At 38.3% G+C, this 12,876-nt stretch overlaps 1 protein-coding gene across 2 annotated transcripts in view; it reads right to left on the bottom strand.

Moving 5' to 3' along the window:
* Nucleotides 1-12,876, bottom strand: part of TMEM132B (transmembrane protein 132B) — a 797,578-nt gene that overhangs the window by 266,206 nt on the left and 518,496 nt on the right. For both annotated transcript variants that reach the window (XR_016306397.1, XM_089653716.1), the window contains exon 4: nucleotides 7,529-7,715. Coding sequence is in view for 1 of the 2 variants with exons in the window: in XM_089653716.1 (XP_089509842.1) it covers nucleotides 7,529-7,715 (187 nt within the window). In the remaining variant the exon portion in view is untranslated. The remainder of the gene's footprint in view (nucleotides 1-7,528; nucleotides 7,716-12,876) is intronic.

The following is a 12,876-nucleotide window of genomic DNA, read 5'->3' as shown; positions in this document are numbered from 1 at the left end:
TTATAGATTGTGACAGCAAGTAAGGGGAGAAGATCCCCTGCTAGCTGTCAAAATGGATGGGTGTAACATGTTACAAAAGGTGAATTTATTCTCTAAGTATGATTCATAAGAGTTAGGATTTTTTTCTTTCTTTTTGTGGACAAGACTATCACGACTAGCAGCATATGGAGTAGTAGTATAGTAGAGTAGACCCTGCCTACTTTGGTTGAGAATATCTCTAAGCCTATAGTGTGATGGTTCGAATATTATTATACAGGATTTATATAGCGCCAACAGTTTGCTCAGCGCTTTACAATATAAGGGGAGAAAATACAGCAACAATACAGTTCAATACAAGAGGGATAGGAGTGCCTGATCCTGGGAGCTTATCATATTACTTACAAAAAAATTACACTAAAGAAATGCAGGGTGGAAAAACACACAAACATTCATTCTGTAAATGATCATGCTTTAGGCTGGCTAAACAGCATATATCCCAGATTAGCATAATTTTGTCTCATGCCAGGCTATTTCACGTCAAACACTTGGCACCAAACATGCCCACAGCCATTGTATTTAAAGGAGTTCTATGGTTTATATTTCTTTTGACAAGGTATCCCAGTTTGTTTTCTGAGTGATTAGCAGTGGTGCCTGCTTGCCTTTGGTATTATTGTTGTTATTTGCTCTGCGGGGTGTGTTGCCTGAATAAACCATGCAACCTTGCTGTGTCAGAGAAGGTCATTGGCATCAGGAACAGGGACCCAACAGCGGAGTTAGTGCTACATTCACATACATACCAACTGAAATACATGCTTAGCTGTGTTGCATTTGCCTCTAAGTACAGAAGGGAGTTTAAATATGACAATTTGTATTTTGCTGTTAATCATTTTTAGTTTTATTTTTAAAACCCTGGAAAAATAAGATACACAATTCTGCGCACAACTATTTTCCAGGAATCTCTTTGGGGCATAACCTCTTCTTCTTATTGGTCGGTAATGTTCAACACTGGTGTTTTCTAGAGTTGTGGTGTATAAAATGTTCATACTGTGTTTCTGTGTATTTCTTTTATTAAGGCTTTAATCATTTATATAATATTCTTACCTTATTTATAAAGGGGAGCAGTTGTTACTTTATAGCCCTTTAGAATTTTTTATATAAGAAAGCCTGTCAAGTGACCTGGACTGTTCACATCACCAAGCTATCCACGTGTGGTTTGGTTTGTGTTCTCAACTCATATCACTTCTAGTGTGTTGTGAAATCTTCTGAAATATTCAACTTCTGGCTGCCACTAGTGGAGTCATGTGTTTAAGCCTTTACTTGATAGTATCTCATTGTGATCTCTTTATTAGTGAACAGCAGGAGAAGGCAGCATGCCAGTACTATATCCACTGATTACATTACCTGTCCTTAGACTACTCAAAGGTGAAGCAGTAATCTATGTTATGGAAGTGGTGTTTTATATGATGGCCTACTATATTTCCACTTCCCTGCCTATTAGTCATTTTTAACCACTTCAAACTTTTACTGATAATGATACAGTGAGATGTAATGTAAAAATAGAAAGGTGCCATAATAACTTTCTAATGTATGACATGGCCTTTATTATTCAGAATATGATGGTGTTACAAGTTTTTAATAAATTAGCACTTAATTATACAGCCAGGAAATGCACTCTTAATGTAGGCTAACCTCAGATGAGACAAAAGCTAAATCTTCCAAAACAGGCAATGGAGAATTAATAAATACAAGTCACGGTGTAATTCTGATTTGGGAACATCGCTTTAAGTAATGCAAATGGCTTGGAAAGGTCATCAGCAGGGTCACAGTTGATCCAAAAAAAACAAGTTAAAGATATTTCTGTTAATCACTGGCTCACTTTGAATGCTTAAGCAGTTGGATGAATTTCAAAGAAAGATGAGGGAAATGCACAGAGTGCCTCTAGACAAGAAAATTATAAGGACAAATTGGACATTGTGAAAGGTAACTTTTGCCTTTGCTAGCAGAGGAAGTGTACATCTTCACCTCCCCTATTGGTCATCCATGCTGGCCATCATATATTTTAAAACTAATAGGAAGGTTCAAGGTGATGTAAGGGCTGTGGCCAAGCTTGAACATTACAGAAAAGCCATAATGAGCATATCATCTTTTCTCTGGATATGCTAAACAATTTGATATGTGGTTTCAACGGAAGGTAACCTAAGTTTTGTGTTATTTCATGATGTTTTCTATTTGGATTTGTCAGGTTTGAGACAAGTTTACATTGATCTTAATTTCACATGAATGAACATGGTGTAGCTCCCTTATCCCTATGCTAGCCATGAAAGATAAAGCTCCTAGTGATTCAGACCATTACTGCATATAAAAAAAACTGAAACTGTAAGGATGTGCAAGTTCTTAAAGCATATTTACACTTTTGAAACCACAACACTGATCCCCACCCACTACCCTCATCAGTTTTTTATATATTGGACAAACGCAGATGGAGATTTATTGAACCTTACTTTTCAGGTAGTGTTTTTGTCCTGCAGCATGTCCATGTTCTATGAAATGTTGTGCATGTGCTGGCTATAGATATAATTCTAAGATGGAGATGGGCATTATCCTCAAGGGTGGGAATATAGCATATGACAGAATGCTGAAGGTACAATTACAGAAATTCTAACTGAGCCTGGGCAATATATAGTAGTAAGAATTTCAACTAATTCAACTAATTACATTTTAAAAATTGATTGGGATGCTGATGTAGGGCAAGGGGGTGGGATCTAGGATGTCACCCTTTAGGATCCTGTACCAGCTCTTACTACATGAATGCCTACAGAAAGTACTGGCTGTTCAACTCACATACCATACCCTCCTTTAACACTGTGAACAAGGTATTTTACTGGGATTCCTATCTGCAAAGTAGGAGAACATCAAAGGACTCCCAAGAACATGGTGTGATACTGTACTTCTTTACCTGAACCCTAGATGTGAACTACAAGCCACCACCAGGTTTACCTAGCTGAATACCATTAAAGATGCTTTCTATGATAAACAAGAGTTGGACTATAGCATTTTTCAACTTAATATAGTAACACAGAATCCATTCCTCCATTTCACCAAAAGCAGATGCTACTGCAGTGCCCCTGAAAATGTGTCATACTTTTGAATTTGTATATAATAGTGTTCTAAGAGCACAGTCCCTAGTGAAAAGTCCTAGTGAAAAGTAAACAGTAAAATAAAGCATGGAGGAACAATTTTCATCAGTACATGAAAGTACATTTAAAAAAGCTTTCATGTTGTGCAGAAAATAAATCTTTAGATGCTATACACTATACAAATCATATAAAAGCCATTGCAACATTTATAAAATTGTTATAAACCATCCAGAACAGCCTTTCTGCCAGGACTTTTAGGACAAAAGTGCTTACTTGATCAAGAGCCACAGTGGATTCAGCTGCTACTAGTTAACTACTCCAGGGTGGACTGTTCCATTTAGCACACCCAACCTTCCCATTTCCCTGCAAAATATTAAGGTTACTGAGATCTACGCAGGGAAAATAGAGAGAGCCAGCGAGTTTGGTGATGCTTTGTTGTGCATCCCCTACCCTTGGCCATGTGACTTCACTGCTCACATACTGAAGCGCAGAGAACAGATGGACACACTTTGAAACTGTTGCTGGTTATGCCATGCAGGATGAAGTATGGGGAGGACATTTCCAATGACACCAAAGGTGCTGTTTCTACACCACTGTTATTAGAAATGATTACAATGAATATTATGGTCTACAAAAATGGAATGTTTGCATCTTTGTATTTTGGGGGTTTATTGCTATGCATTTTCCCATGTGTTTTAAATCAATACAGGAATATATAAAAAAAAAAAGCCTAAAGGTGTTAATGAAAGGAAATTGCAATCTCCATGCTCAACTAAATTTTTTAAATAGGGTATTGAACTGAACTTCCCTTTCTAAGTCCACATGGTATCTCTTTAACTAGAAAAAAGACAGAATACTTACTCTGCTGTACGCCATTTTTTTGCAAGTATTCACTGTACACTCAGTAATTATTAGCACAAGGATGAAAAGCAAAAGAAACAGTGATTCTGGGTGGTATAGGGATACACAAGGTCTGAAATCTTAAAAGCACACACAGTCCTGTACCACATCATTAAGGGACATTAGTAGAAAATTGTCTGCAGCAGACTATTATTATTATTGTTTACTCTAGCAATGAAAAGTCAGAAGAAAGTACTATGAATCTTTCACAGCCTATAATAACTAAGCGGCTGGAGATGACCTGCGGTAACCAAGTCACTCTGACCATAAGGTGTGAGACCTTTAATGCATTTTAATTATTTCTTGCAAGTACATTTTAGACAATGTGACACAGGAGCACAAAACAACTTGTCTCCAATCATCTGTGCAGATATTATGTTGTAACAGACACGATGTAATGGCTCATATATATATATTCACTTCTGAAGACTAATGAGCCTCCTCTAATAGTACCTGAAGAGGGATCAAAGCTAAGTTAGACCTGCCAACATGAAACATTCATCTTGAGAAGTAAGGTCCCAGAGTCGTTTGCACCTTTGTGATTTCTTAAATTTGTTATCTGATCTTCAATTTTGTATCATGAATATTTTGCTCTTAGATGTTGCAGGGATTCATTAGTGAAGTCACTTTAAATATGAATAACTTTCTGAGAACATTACCAGCAACCAGGCACAAATGATGATTGTCTGGTTCACTAAAGAGTTCAAAAGAGGGATGCCACATGTACTTTTTAGCGGCATGCCCAATCAGTCAAACACTGCCAGATGCTGTATCCACTAATACTGAAATCACTTTTAAGTGTTATGTAGAAATACACAATTAAAATGTGGATAAATGGGTTATCTTACCAACAACCAAGAGGTGTAAAAATTGAGGTAAAGTAGTAACACTATCAGCCAGTGCAGGATCTGGCAATCACTGATGGTGACTTACTCTCACTTGCCATCCATTGTTGTAAATTAAAGTATTTGTAAACCTCAGACATGAATTATGAACAAAGCATGTACCTCTATAGTGTGTCTCAATCCAGAGCACTAAGTGTTATTTCTTTCTGCTGCCCTGTTTCTCTGTTATCTGCAGTCACTTATGACAAGTTTTCCTGACATCAAGAGAGAAGAGGCAATGGAGAGGAACCTCCAGCACACAGCCTGTGATAGCTCTGTCCCTGTGTGGTGTGTGAAGGAGGGTATGTCCCTTTCCGCCAATCAGCTCTCAGAGCTCTCCTCACTGAGCTATCCTGTAATTTTAGCTCTCTAGCCCCTGTTTTCTGACAGCTGAGACAAGCTTTATAAATTCTGGACTTTGAACAGCTGTAGAGAAGAGAAGACTGCAGATAAACAGGTTTAATGTATGTAGGAGGATTTGTTTCACTTCTGTGTATCACCTTAGGCCACCCACTTCACTGGGTATATATAAGTATTTACAACCTTTTTAATCCAGGCTGTTATCACTGAAGTGCTAGTTTATATCCCTGACTAAATATGCTGCAGCTAACCAAATACCCCAGTCCCCTATATTGCTGGACCATGCGTGTCTATACTATATGTCTGTGAACTGTTCCACAACACACCTTCTCTTCCAGAAGTATGAAACAGTATAAACATATAGGTTTTTGTGAGAAGGGCCTGAAAAACATTACAAAGGATTCCAACCGAATGAGTGCATAGCACAATAAAGCCTCCTTAGAACAGAAGGTATTCATATCTCATTTTGTCATACATCCCAAAAACAAGAAGATTTTTTCTCATTTCGGGACAGGGAGCAGAAGCAGAAAGCCAGATACACACCCAGAACCACTGGTGCATAGTATAAATATAGCCTATATAGCTGTTTCAGGTGTATTGTATGGAAACCATGGCTTCAACAAAATAGGGCTTGGAACCCAACAAGAAAGTATAATCATACAGGATATGGTGAGAAGGGACTAAAGTAATCAAAAAGCCCTCAAACAGAATAAGTGTGTAACACAATAAAACCTTCATAAAACCTTATTTGAGTTGTGCTGCCACATCTATGCGCATGGCCAAAAGATCTAATTTAATAGAAAATAATAGCTAAGGTATTGACAATTGAAAAGCTAGCTATCAATCAGTTGTTATGGCCAGACATTACACCTTAAAAGGAACTTTGGGTATACAAATCTGTGTACTCACACAGTAGATGTAAACCCAGACACTTAAATGTCATATAAGCATTAACAGCTGGTGATAGTGATGTAAAGGTCCTAGTTTGGGCACTTTGGGGTACATGCAAGGAACATGGGGGAACATGCAAGGAAAATAAAAAAACAGCATTTTTGTTTGCATGTGAATGGATGAAAGAAATAAGCAGAGCTTTACCTCATTTCAGAGCTTTCCTTTGGATCTAAAGCAACTGCACTTGCAGTGCATTTGAAGTGCATTGCAGTGCACAGTCTATTTGCCTTTTGTAAATCAACCCCTTTATGTTATGGAGTGACAACACTCTGCTCCTGTCTCCAACAATCCCCTCCTTGTAAATCACCCTACCACCTACCTTCCCAGAGTAAAACAAGAGTTTCTGTGCTCATTGGCCAGGAATATTACACTGTTTAAAAAAAAAAAACTTTTGCAAAAATTGCAGACAGCAAAAATTGAGCAAATATGTCCTATGAAGATACACATGCAGCCAGTTTTAAGAGTTTTGCATGTGGATTCAAGAATGGGCTGTGAAAAAATACTGCACATTCAGATGGTTATCAGTGAAGTACATGTGGATGGGACAGGGAAAGCTTGTGAAAAAAATTACATCATAGCCAGAAAAAAATAGGAAATAAGCCATTTGAAAAAGATACACTTATCTTGTTATGACTTTGCATGTGTGGAGGCTGTAAAGAAGCTGCACACCAGCAACACAAACATGTAAAATGCCTTCCCTTCCCCACCCCAGAATTCCCCAAAGTACACAACATTTGGGACCAGCTGTGTGAATCGTTTATATCTTCTTTAAGTGCCCTATGCTAATCTTCCCCTAAGCGTTTTAACAGCAGTACTCTCTATCCTTTTACTATTACCACTAAAAACTCTGACAACATTGCTGCTTGGAAACCTTCCTTTTTATATTGAGGGGCTAGCACATAACAAAGCCCCCATTATTGGCCATTCTAAGTCATTCGACCTAGGTTCTGAGGCCAGGAAGTAGTTGTATGCTATGGCGGTGAATGGCCACATTAGTTCATCATGTCCATGAATTGCAAATGGGTTGGGTTCACCGTAACCCCAACCTTGACCCAAAGCTCACCCCTATTGGTTATATATTTTACAGACATGCTGAAACAATTAAGAGAATTCTTTGTAATAGTCACTGGAAATCACCTGCTACTAAATATAGAATAACAATTGATCACTTTATCTTTAAATTAACACATATACATATTTCATGAATTTCACTTAGTTTGTTTTGTCATTATAATGTACAATAATTTGACAAATTCTTTATAAAGATGAAAACTGAGCACAATCAGAGATAGAATATTAACATAATATATACTATACCATTGCTATAGGAACAATCCCTGTAAATGCTGCCTGGCTGACAAAGATTTCGGAAATCACAAGTTCACTGACAGAGTCTTCCTCTGGGTATTCCACCTGCCATGTAATCTGCTGGGCTCCAGCCAAGCCACTGCCAATGTCCATTTCAAAGTCCATCTGCAGAATTTCATAAAGCGAGTCGTTGGCTCTGAAAGAAATTGAGAAAATGTCACTGCTTGAACACAGCTCTCACAAGCATAAATAACAGCCTAACCTCATGGTAATGAATTAGCATGGATGTTCTATCTTTACTGGAGTGATCAAAGCATAAATCATCTAATCAATTCTGCAATAGCTCTAATTTATCACAGGTGACTCACGGGCCTTTTTTCTATACCTGTCTGAAAGAAGCAATCTTTCTAATTAGTGTGCTTGCCACACTTTCCTATTAGGAGTCAAGCTACACATTCTCAGAAGGCCTTGAGACATCAGCACCTTTTCCAGTGTAATTGTTACTAGAAAGTCTTGTCTGATTTCTTTGGGAAGTCTTCTTTTATTGTCTTTCAAGTACAGTTTGGATCTGTCGCTTGTCACTTGTCACTACAAACGTTCAACAACATGCAGTGCTGCTACATCAATTACACTGTTCAACAAATTTTTATTTTTTGCCAGTTTTGGAAACAAAAGGATCCATTTCTTAATGAATTTCACATTCTGAGTTCAAATATAACAATGAAATTTGTCAATTGGCTGTAGTTTTTCTGTAAACGGAAAGTTTTCTACTATAGGCGTAATGACTACATAATGCACAATAATTATATAGATAGATGTCTTTCCACAAATATAAAGCAAGTGATATTGACTACATAACAAAGCCTAAATGGCATAATATATTGCATAGGATTACCAAGAAAAATTATAGCCATAAGCTAAGTTGAATCATTTTAATACTTAGGATTCTCACTAGTTTTGTCTTCAGTTTGTGTCGGTTTTGCTTCTCTTGGCTTTTCTCTTGTATTCGAGGAAAGGGCTCTTACAACTGCACGTGACTACACGCTTCAGGTTCTTCCTCACTTGACTCAACCACGAAGGATTCTGGTGCTTTAGGAATTGGTAGCCCCTCTCCATGAGGAACTGGACGTATTGCCGATGGAATATTTGGATAGTGCACAGATAACTTTTTCTTCTTATTTAGCCCTTTTACAATTGGAGGCACCATACAAAAGTAACAATTACTAACATGATCTGTTGTCTCTCTCCAAATCATTGGCACAGCGAAAGGCATAGATGCCTTTTTTCCATTCAACCATTGCTCCAGTGCCGTCCCACAAGAATTGCAGCATATATGTGGTGCCCAGCTCTTGTCCTGGTCTCCTATCTTGCAGCCAAAATACAAGTTGTAGGCTTTCTTAATCATTCCTGTTATCCTCCTTTTTTGTGAGATAAAAGTTATTTCACCGCAGATATAGCAGAAATTATCTGCTTTATTCACACAAGTTCGAGGCATTACTGAGTAGCCTATATAAGCATAAAACGAAATGTAAAGACGCTGTCGAACTACAATCAGCTACAGATACTGCAGCTTTTATGCAGTGAAGTGATGCAATTAAAGGCTAATATTGCATCATCTCAGTATACATGCAATTTTCTATTGGTCACCAGTATCAATTGCGCAATATGCAGCTGAAGTTGCATCATAATTTTGAATGGCTTACGTCATTAGATGGGTGAATATATCATGGAAACTAGAGCCAATCAACATTTTTTAGGGTCATTTTCGTTTTCAGCACCCCAAAATTATGTAAGATTAGCTCATTTTATGCCCAAAACTTTTTACCTGTTGAACAGTGTTATTAAATGTTTTGGAGCATTTGTAATGGACTACTGTTGCTATTCCCAAAACTTGGAGTTTTCTGTAACTTCCGTGGACAATAATGTTCACGGAAGCCACAGTGACAAGTCATCACAACATTAATTGCAATTATATCATTACACATACATATGAGAAGATTTAGAACATGGTTTCAGTACATAAGCAACCTTCCAATGACCAATCCTTTTTTTACAGTGTTCATAGGATTCCCTCCCTATTCAATGGTTTCCTTCTGAAATAGTTCTGTAAACACTGAGAGAACTTTGTGTAATTACTCCCCTGTTCTTCAGATGATATGACATTCACGCTATTATCTATCTAGTAATGAACTTTAAGCTCTTGTGCACACAACTATACTAGGGGACTGTAACCTCTAATAAAAGCATCCTTTCCTGACAAACTGTTAGGACATAAATACACATAGTAGAAGTCAACCTTCATCAGTGGCTGCAACATAGATCCCGGGACTGCACAAAAGCGGCCATTTGTCACTTCTGCTCTAGTGTCAAGAGTAAAAATACCTCAAGCACACATGCACACATTTTTTCCTTTCACTGTATGCCTGTAAAATAATCATTATGGCAAATCATTGGCACTAGGGAATACCACAGTGACCTTTATTTAACTGAAAAAAAACATAATGCAAAGTTTGGTAAATCAGAGTAGCCAACTAGTAATAAACATACATACAGTATTTCTCTATAGGGATATGTTTCAGGTTCACTGCAAATTCTTAGGATTTACTGGGTTTATGTATCAGAAAAATTCCAACAAAAAAATTGCAGGTATGACCCCAGAAATAAACAGCAACCCATAGTGCAGTGAAGAGCCTTTGCTCCTGGTCAGTGGAGTCACAAGAGATAAAAATTCAAATGAGTTGATGAAGTTAGGGTTCAGTTTGAGCTTGGGTTCAAAGCAAACCTAAACTGCTTGCAGTTCTTAAAAACTAATGAGGCCACTCACCAACAAAGCAAGCAGGTACTGAATGTGTACTTCCTAGAATTTGAACTTGGTGGCTTAGATGGGCCAATAACGAATGCTTGCTTATGTACCAGTCCCCTCAAATTAATAGGCTAGATTCTGAGCAGCTATTTATCAGTGTGGCTTGGAGTAGATAGTAATTAGGGATGAACTGAATGTCCCTTGGTTCGGTTCAAGGTGGGTTTGGCTAACATTACTAAAGTTCAGGCTGAATGTTAAAATCAGTAATTGCCAATTTTTGGTTATTAGGCATGAAACTGTGAAACAAATTACATGGAGGGATGGGCACTTCCCTGGGGAACATGTACCAAAACAAAAACTTAATTTGGCTGGGAGCAGCAACTTTGAACTTTGAGGGGACCAAAATAGTGAGCAACAACAAGCAGGGGACTAGCAACACAATTTCTCTGGTGTTTCCCCTGAAGCACACACTGTATAGTATGGTAGACCGTGCACTGGGGGCACAGCACTAGGAGGTAAAGAAAAACTTCCTGCTGTCTCAGGCCCAGCAGGATCCTTTGCCTACTGCCTTCATCCCTGAAGAAGAAGCAGAGGAATACCTGGAGAAAGGTTAGGTTGCTGGACTCAGGGTCCTCTTCTGCAGGCAAATTGAGGTGAATGGATTTTTCCGTGCTATGCTCAACAATCCCAGGATTCAGGACCATGAAGTAGGGGGACCATTTTTGGGTGACCACCCTTTTGGATCCCTGATAAAAGAGGAAAATTGTAATTCTAATGCTACTCCCAGAGGAAAATGTTTCCCTTAGAGGAGGTGCTATGGAAGAACCTCTTTGCTGCATTTCTTGATACTGGCAGGATCAACGCTCATGCCCATTGTACCATTGATGTTCAGATCGCTCCCTAAATTACAGATGGAAGGTATTTAAAATTATTTTTTATATCCCTTAAATGTTATTATGTTGTTGTGCTATTTTGTATTTATTTTTTTATTTTTCTTATGGAGACTTGTTTGCTAAAAGATCCTAGAGGCTAATGGTTCTAAATCTTACTATATATTTTGTATTTTTTGATGAGTATTACCCTGTCCACCATAAAGTGGGAGGGTATTTAGGTGCAGTTTAGTATGTAGTGATGCAGTGACTAAGGCTGCTTAGGCTGAAACCCATAATTTGTTACGTATGTTTGGACAAGATGCTTCAGCAATGCGTTTAAGACTTTTTTCAACCTCAGAAAACAGGACCGACTGGAGACTGAACCTCAAACTTAATATTGCAGTGTACTTGGCGTCCAGGATGGATGTGGACACTTTTCAAAGAGAGGACCTTGTGAACTATTTGTTGTCCACACTGGACCAGGTGCCATAACTAGCTTTCCTGCTGTCAATATTCTGTCTGAGAGGGCCTTTAATGCAGCAGACAATTTTTTTACAGAGAGTGTAAAATCAAAATAAAGTAACAAAGATCGACTGATTTACTGTTCTGAATACTTGTGCTGTTACCCACGATAAATGCTTAGTGGCGCTTGCTCCGGCTAACAGAGTCCAATGAACTGAATGCTGACTAGTGAGGGTTCAAGATTGGGAAAGGTTCGTCCAGACCCAAAGCACACTGTAGAAACAGGAAAAGATACCCTGACCACTGCACACCTCACCCGGCCTGAATGTTTAGCAGGAAAAAGCGATCTCAGCTCGATTCATACAAGCCATGCCCCAACATATTTTGCCCCATCCCCAGGGCTTAATCATGAAGGTCCTCCATGATTAATCCTCAGGAGCGGGGCAAAAAATATTCGGGACATGGCTTGGATTAATCGAGCTGAGGCTGCTTCTACCTGATAACCATTCGGGTCAGATGAGGTGTGCGGTGATCGGGGTATCTTTCCTGTTTCTACATTGCACTATGCATGTTATAATTATAGCTTACACTGCCTTTTAACACAAGTGCAATGGTCCTCAATGCTGTTTAGGCATGTGTGCATCAAAAGCCTACTCTACAACACAGTTGTTCATCTTTCCATATTTGCTTCCATGCTTACTGTGCAGCATAAAAGCTTTTACAACTGCAACTGGTTTGAACTGATTACGTACAATTAAACTTCATGTTTGCAACATTAAAAGTTAATTTAAATCTTGCAAAAGGAATTCTTGCTCTGCAAAGGGGCAAGATTGTATAGATGATTTAGATTATGAAATGCCTAAAATAGTTGTGAGACGTAGTTAAATGTTGCTATTTTGCTAGATTGTGCTATCAGTTTTATGTTTTCAGAGCTCTATGACAGGTGCACTTTAAGCATCCTAGACCTGGAAACTCTTAAACATCCTATTTCCTTACGCCATAAGTGAGCTAATATGTATTCCTTTGTGGCTTATTGCTGGCTGCCCATAAGTCTCTGCAAATAGCTTATAACATTCACAGTGCTGTGGAAAAAGAGCTTTGGGAATATCACATGGTCTGTGAGCAAACTGAAGTGAAGCTGTTAATGAAGTCCATGAAATCTCTAAGCATGTTCCCCTAAAGGACCTTAAAAAGAGCCTTTTCCATAAAACACATGTAAA

Source organism: Staurois parvus, unplaced genomic scaffold (genome assembly GCF_062004578.1).
Source record: "Staurois parvus isolate SC_StPar_1 unplaced genomic scaffold, SC_StPar_1.0 ptg000719l, whole genome shotgun sequence".
Taxonomy (NCBI): domain Eukaryota; kingdom Metazoa; phylum Chordata; class Amphibia; order Anura; family Ranidae; genus Staurois; species Staurois parvus.
Note: the sequence above shows the minus strand (reverse complement) of the source record. Positions and strands in the feature narration are given on the sequence as shown.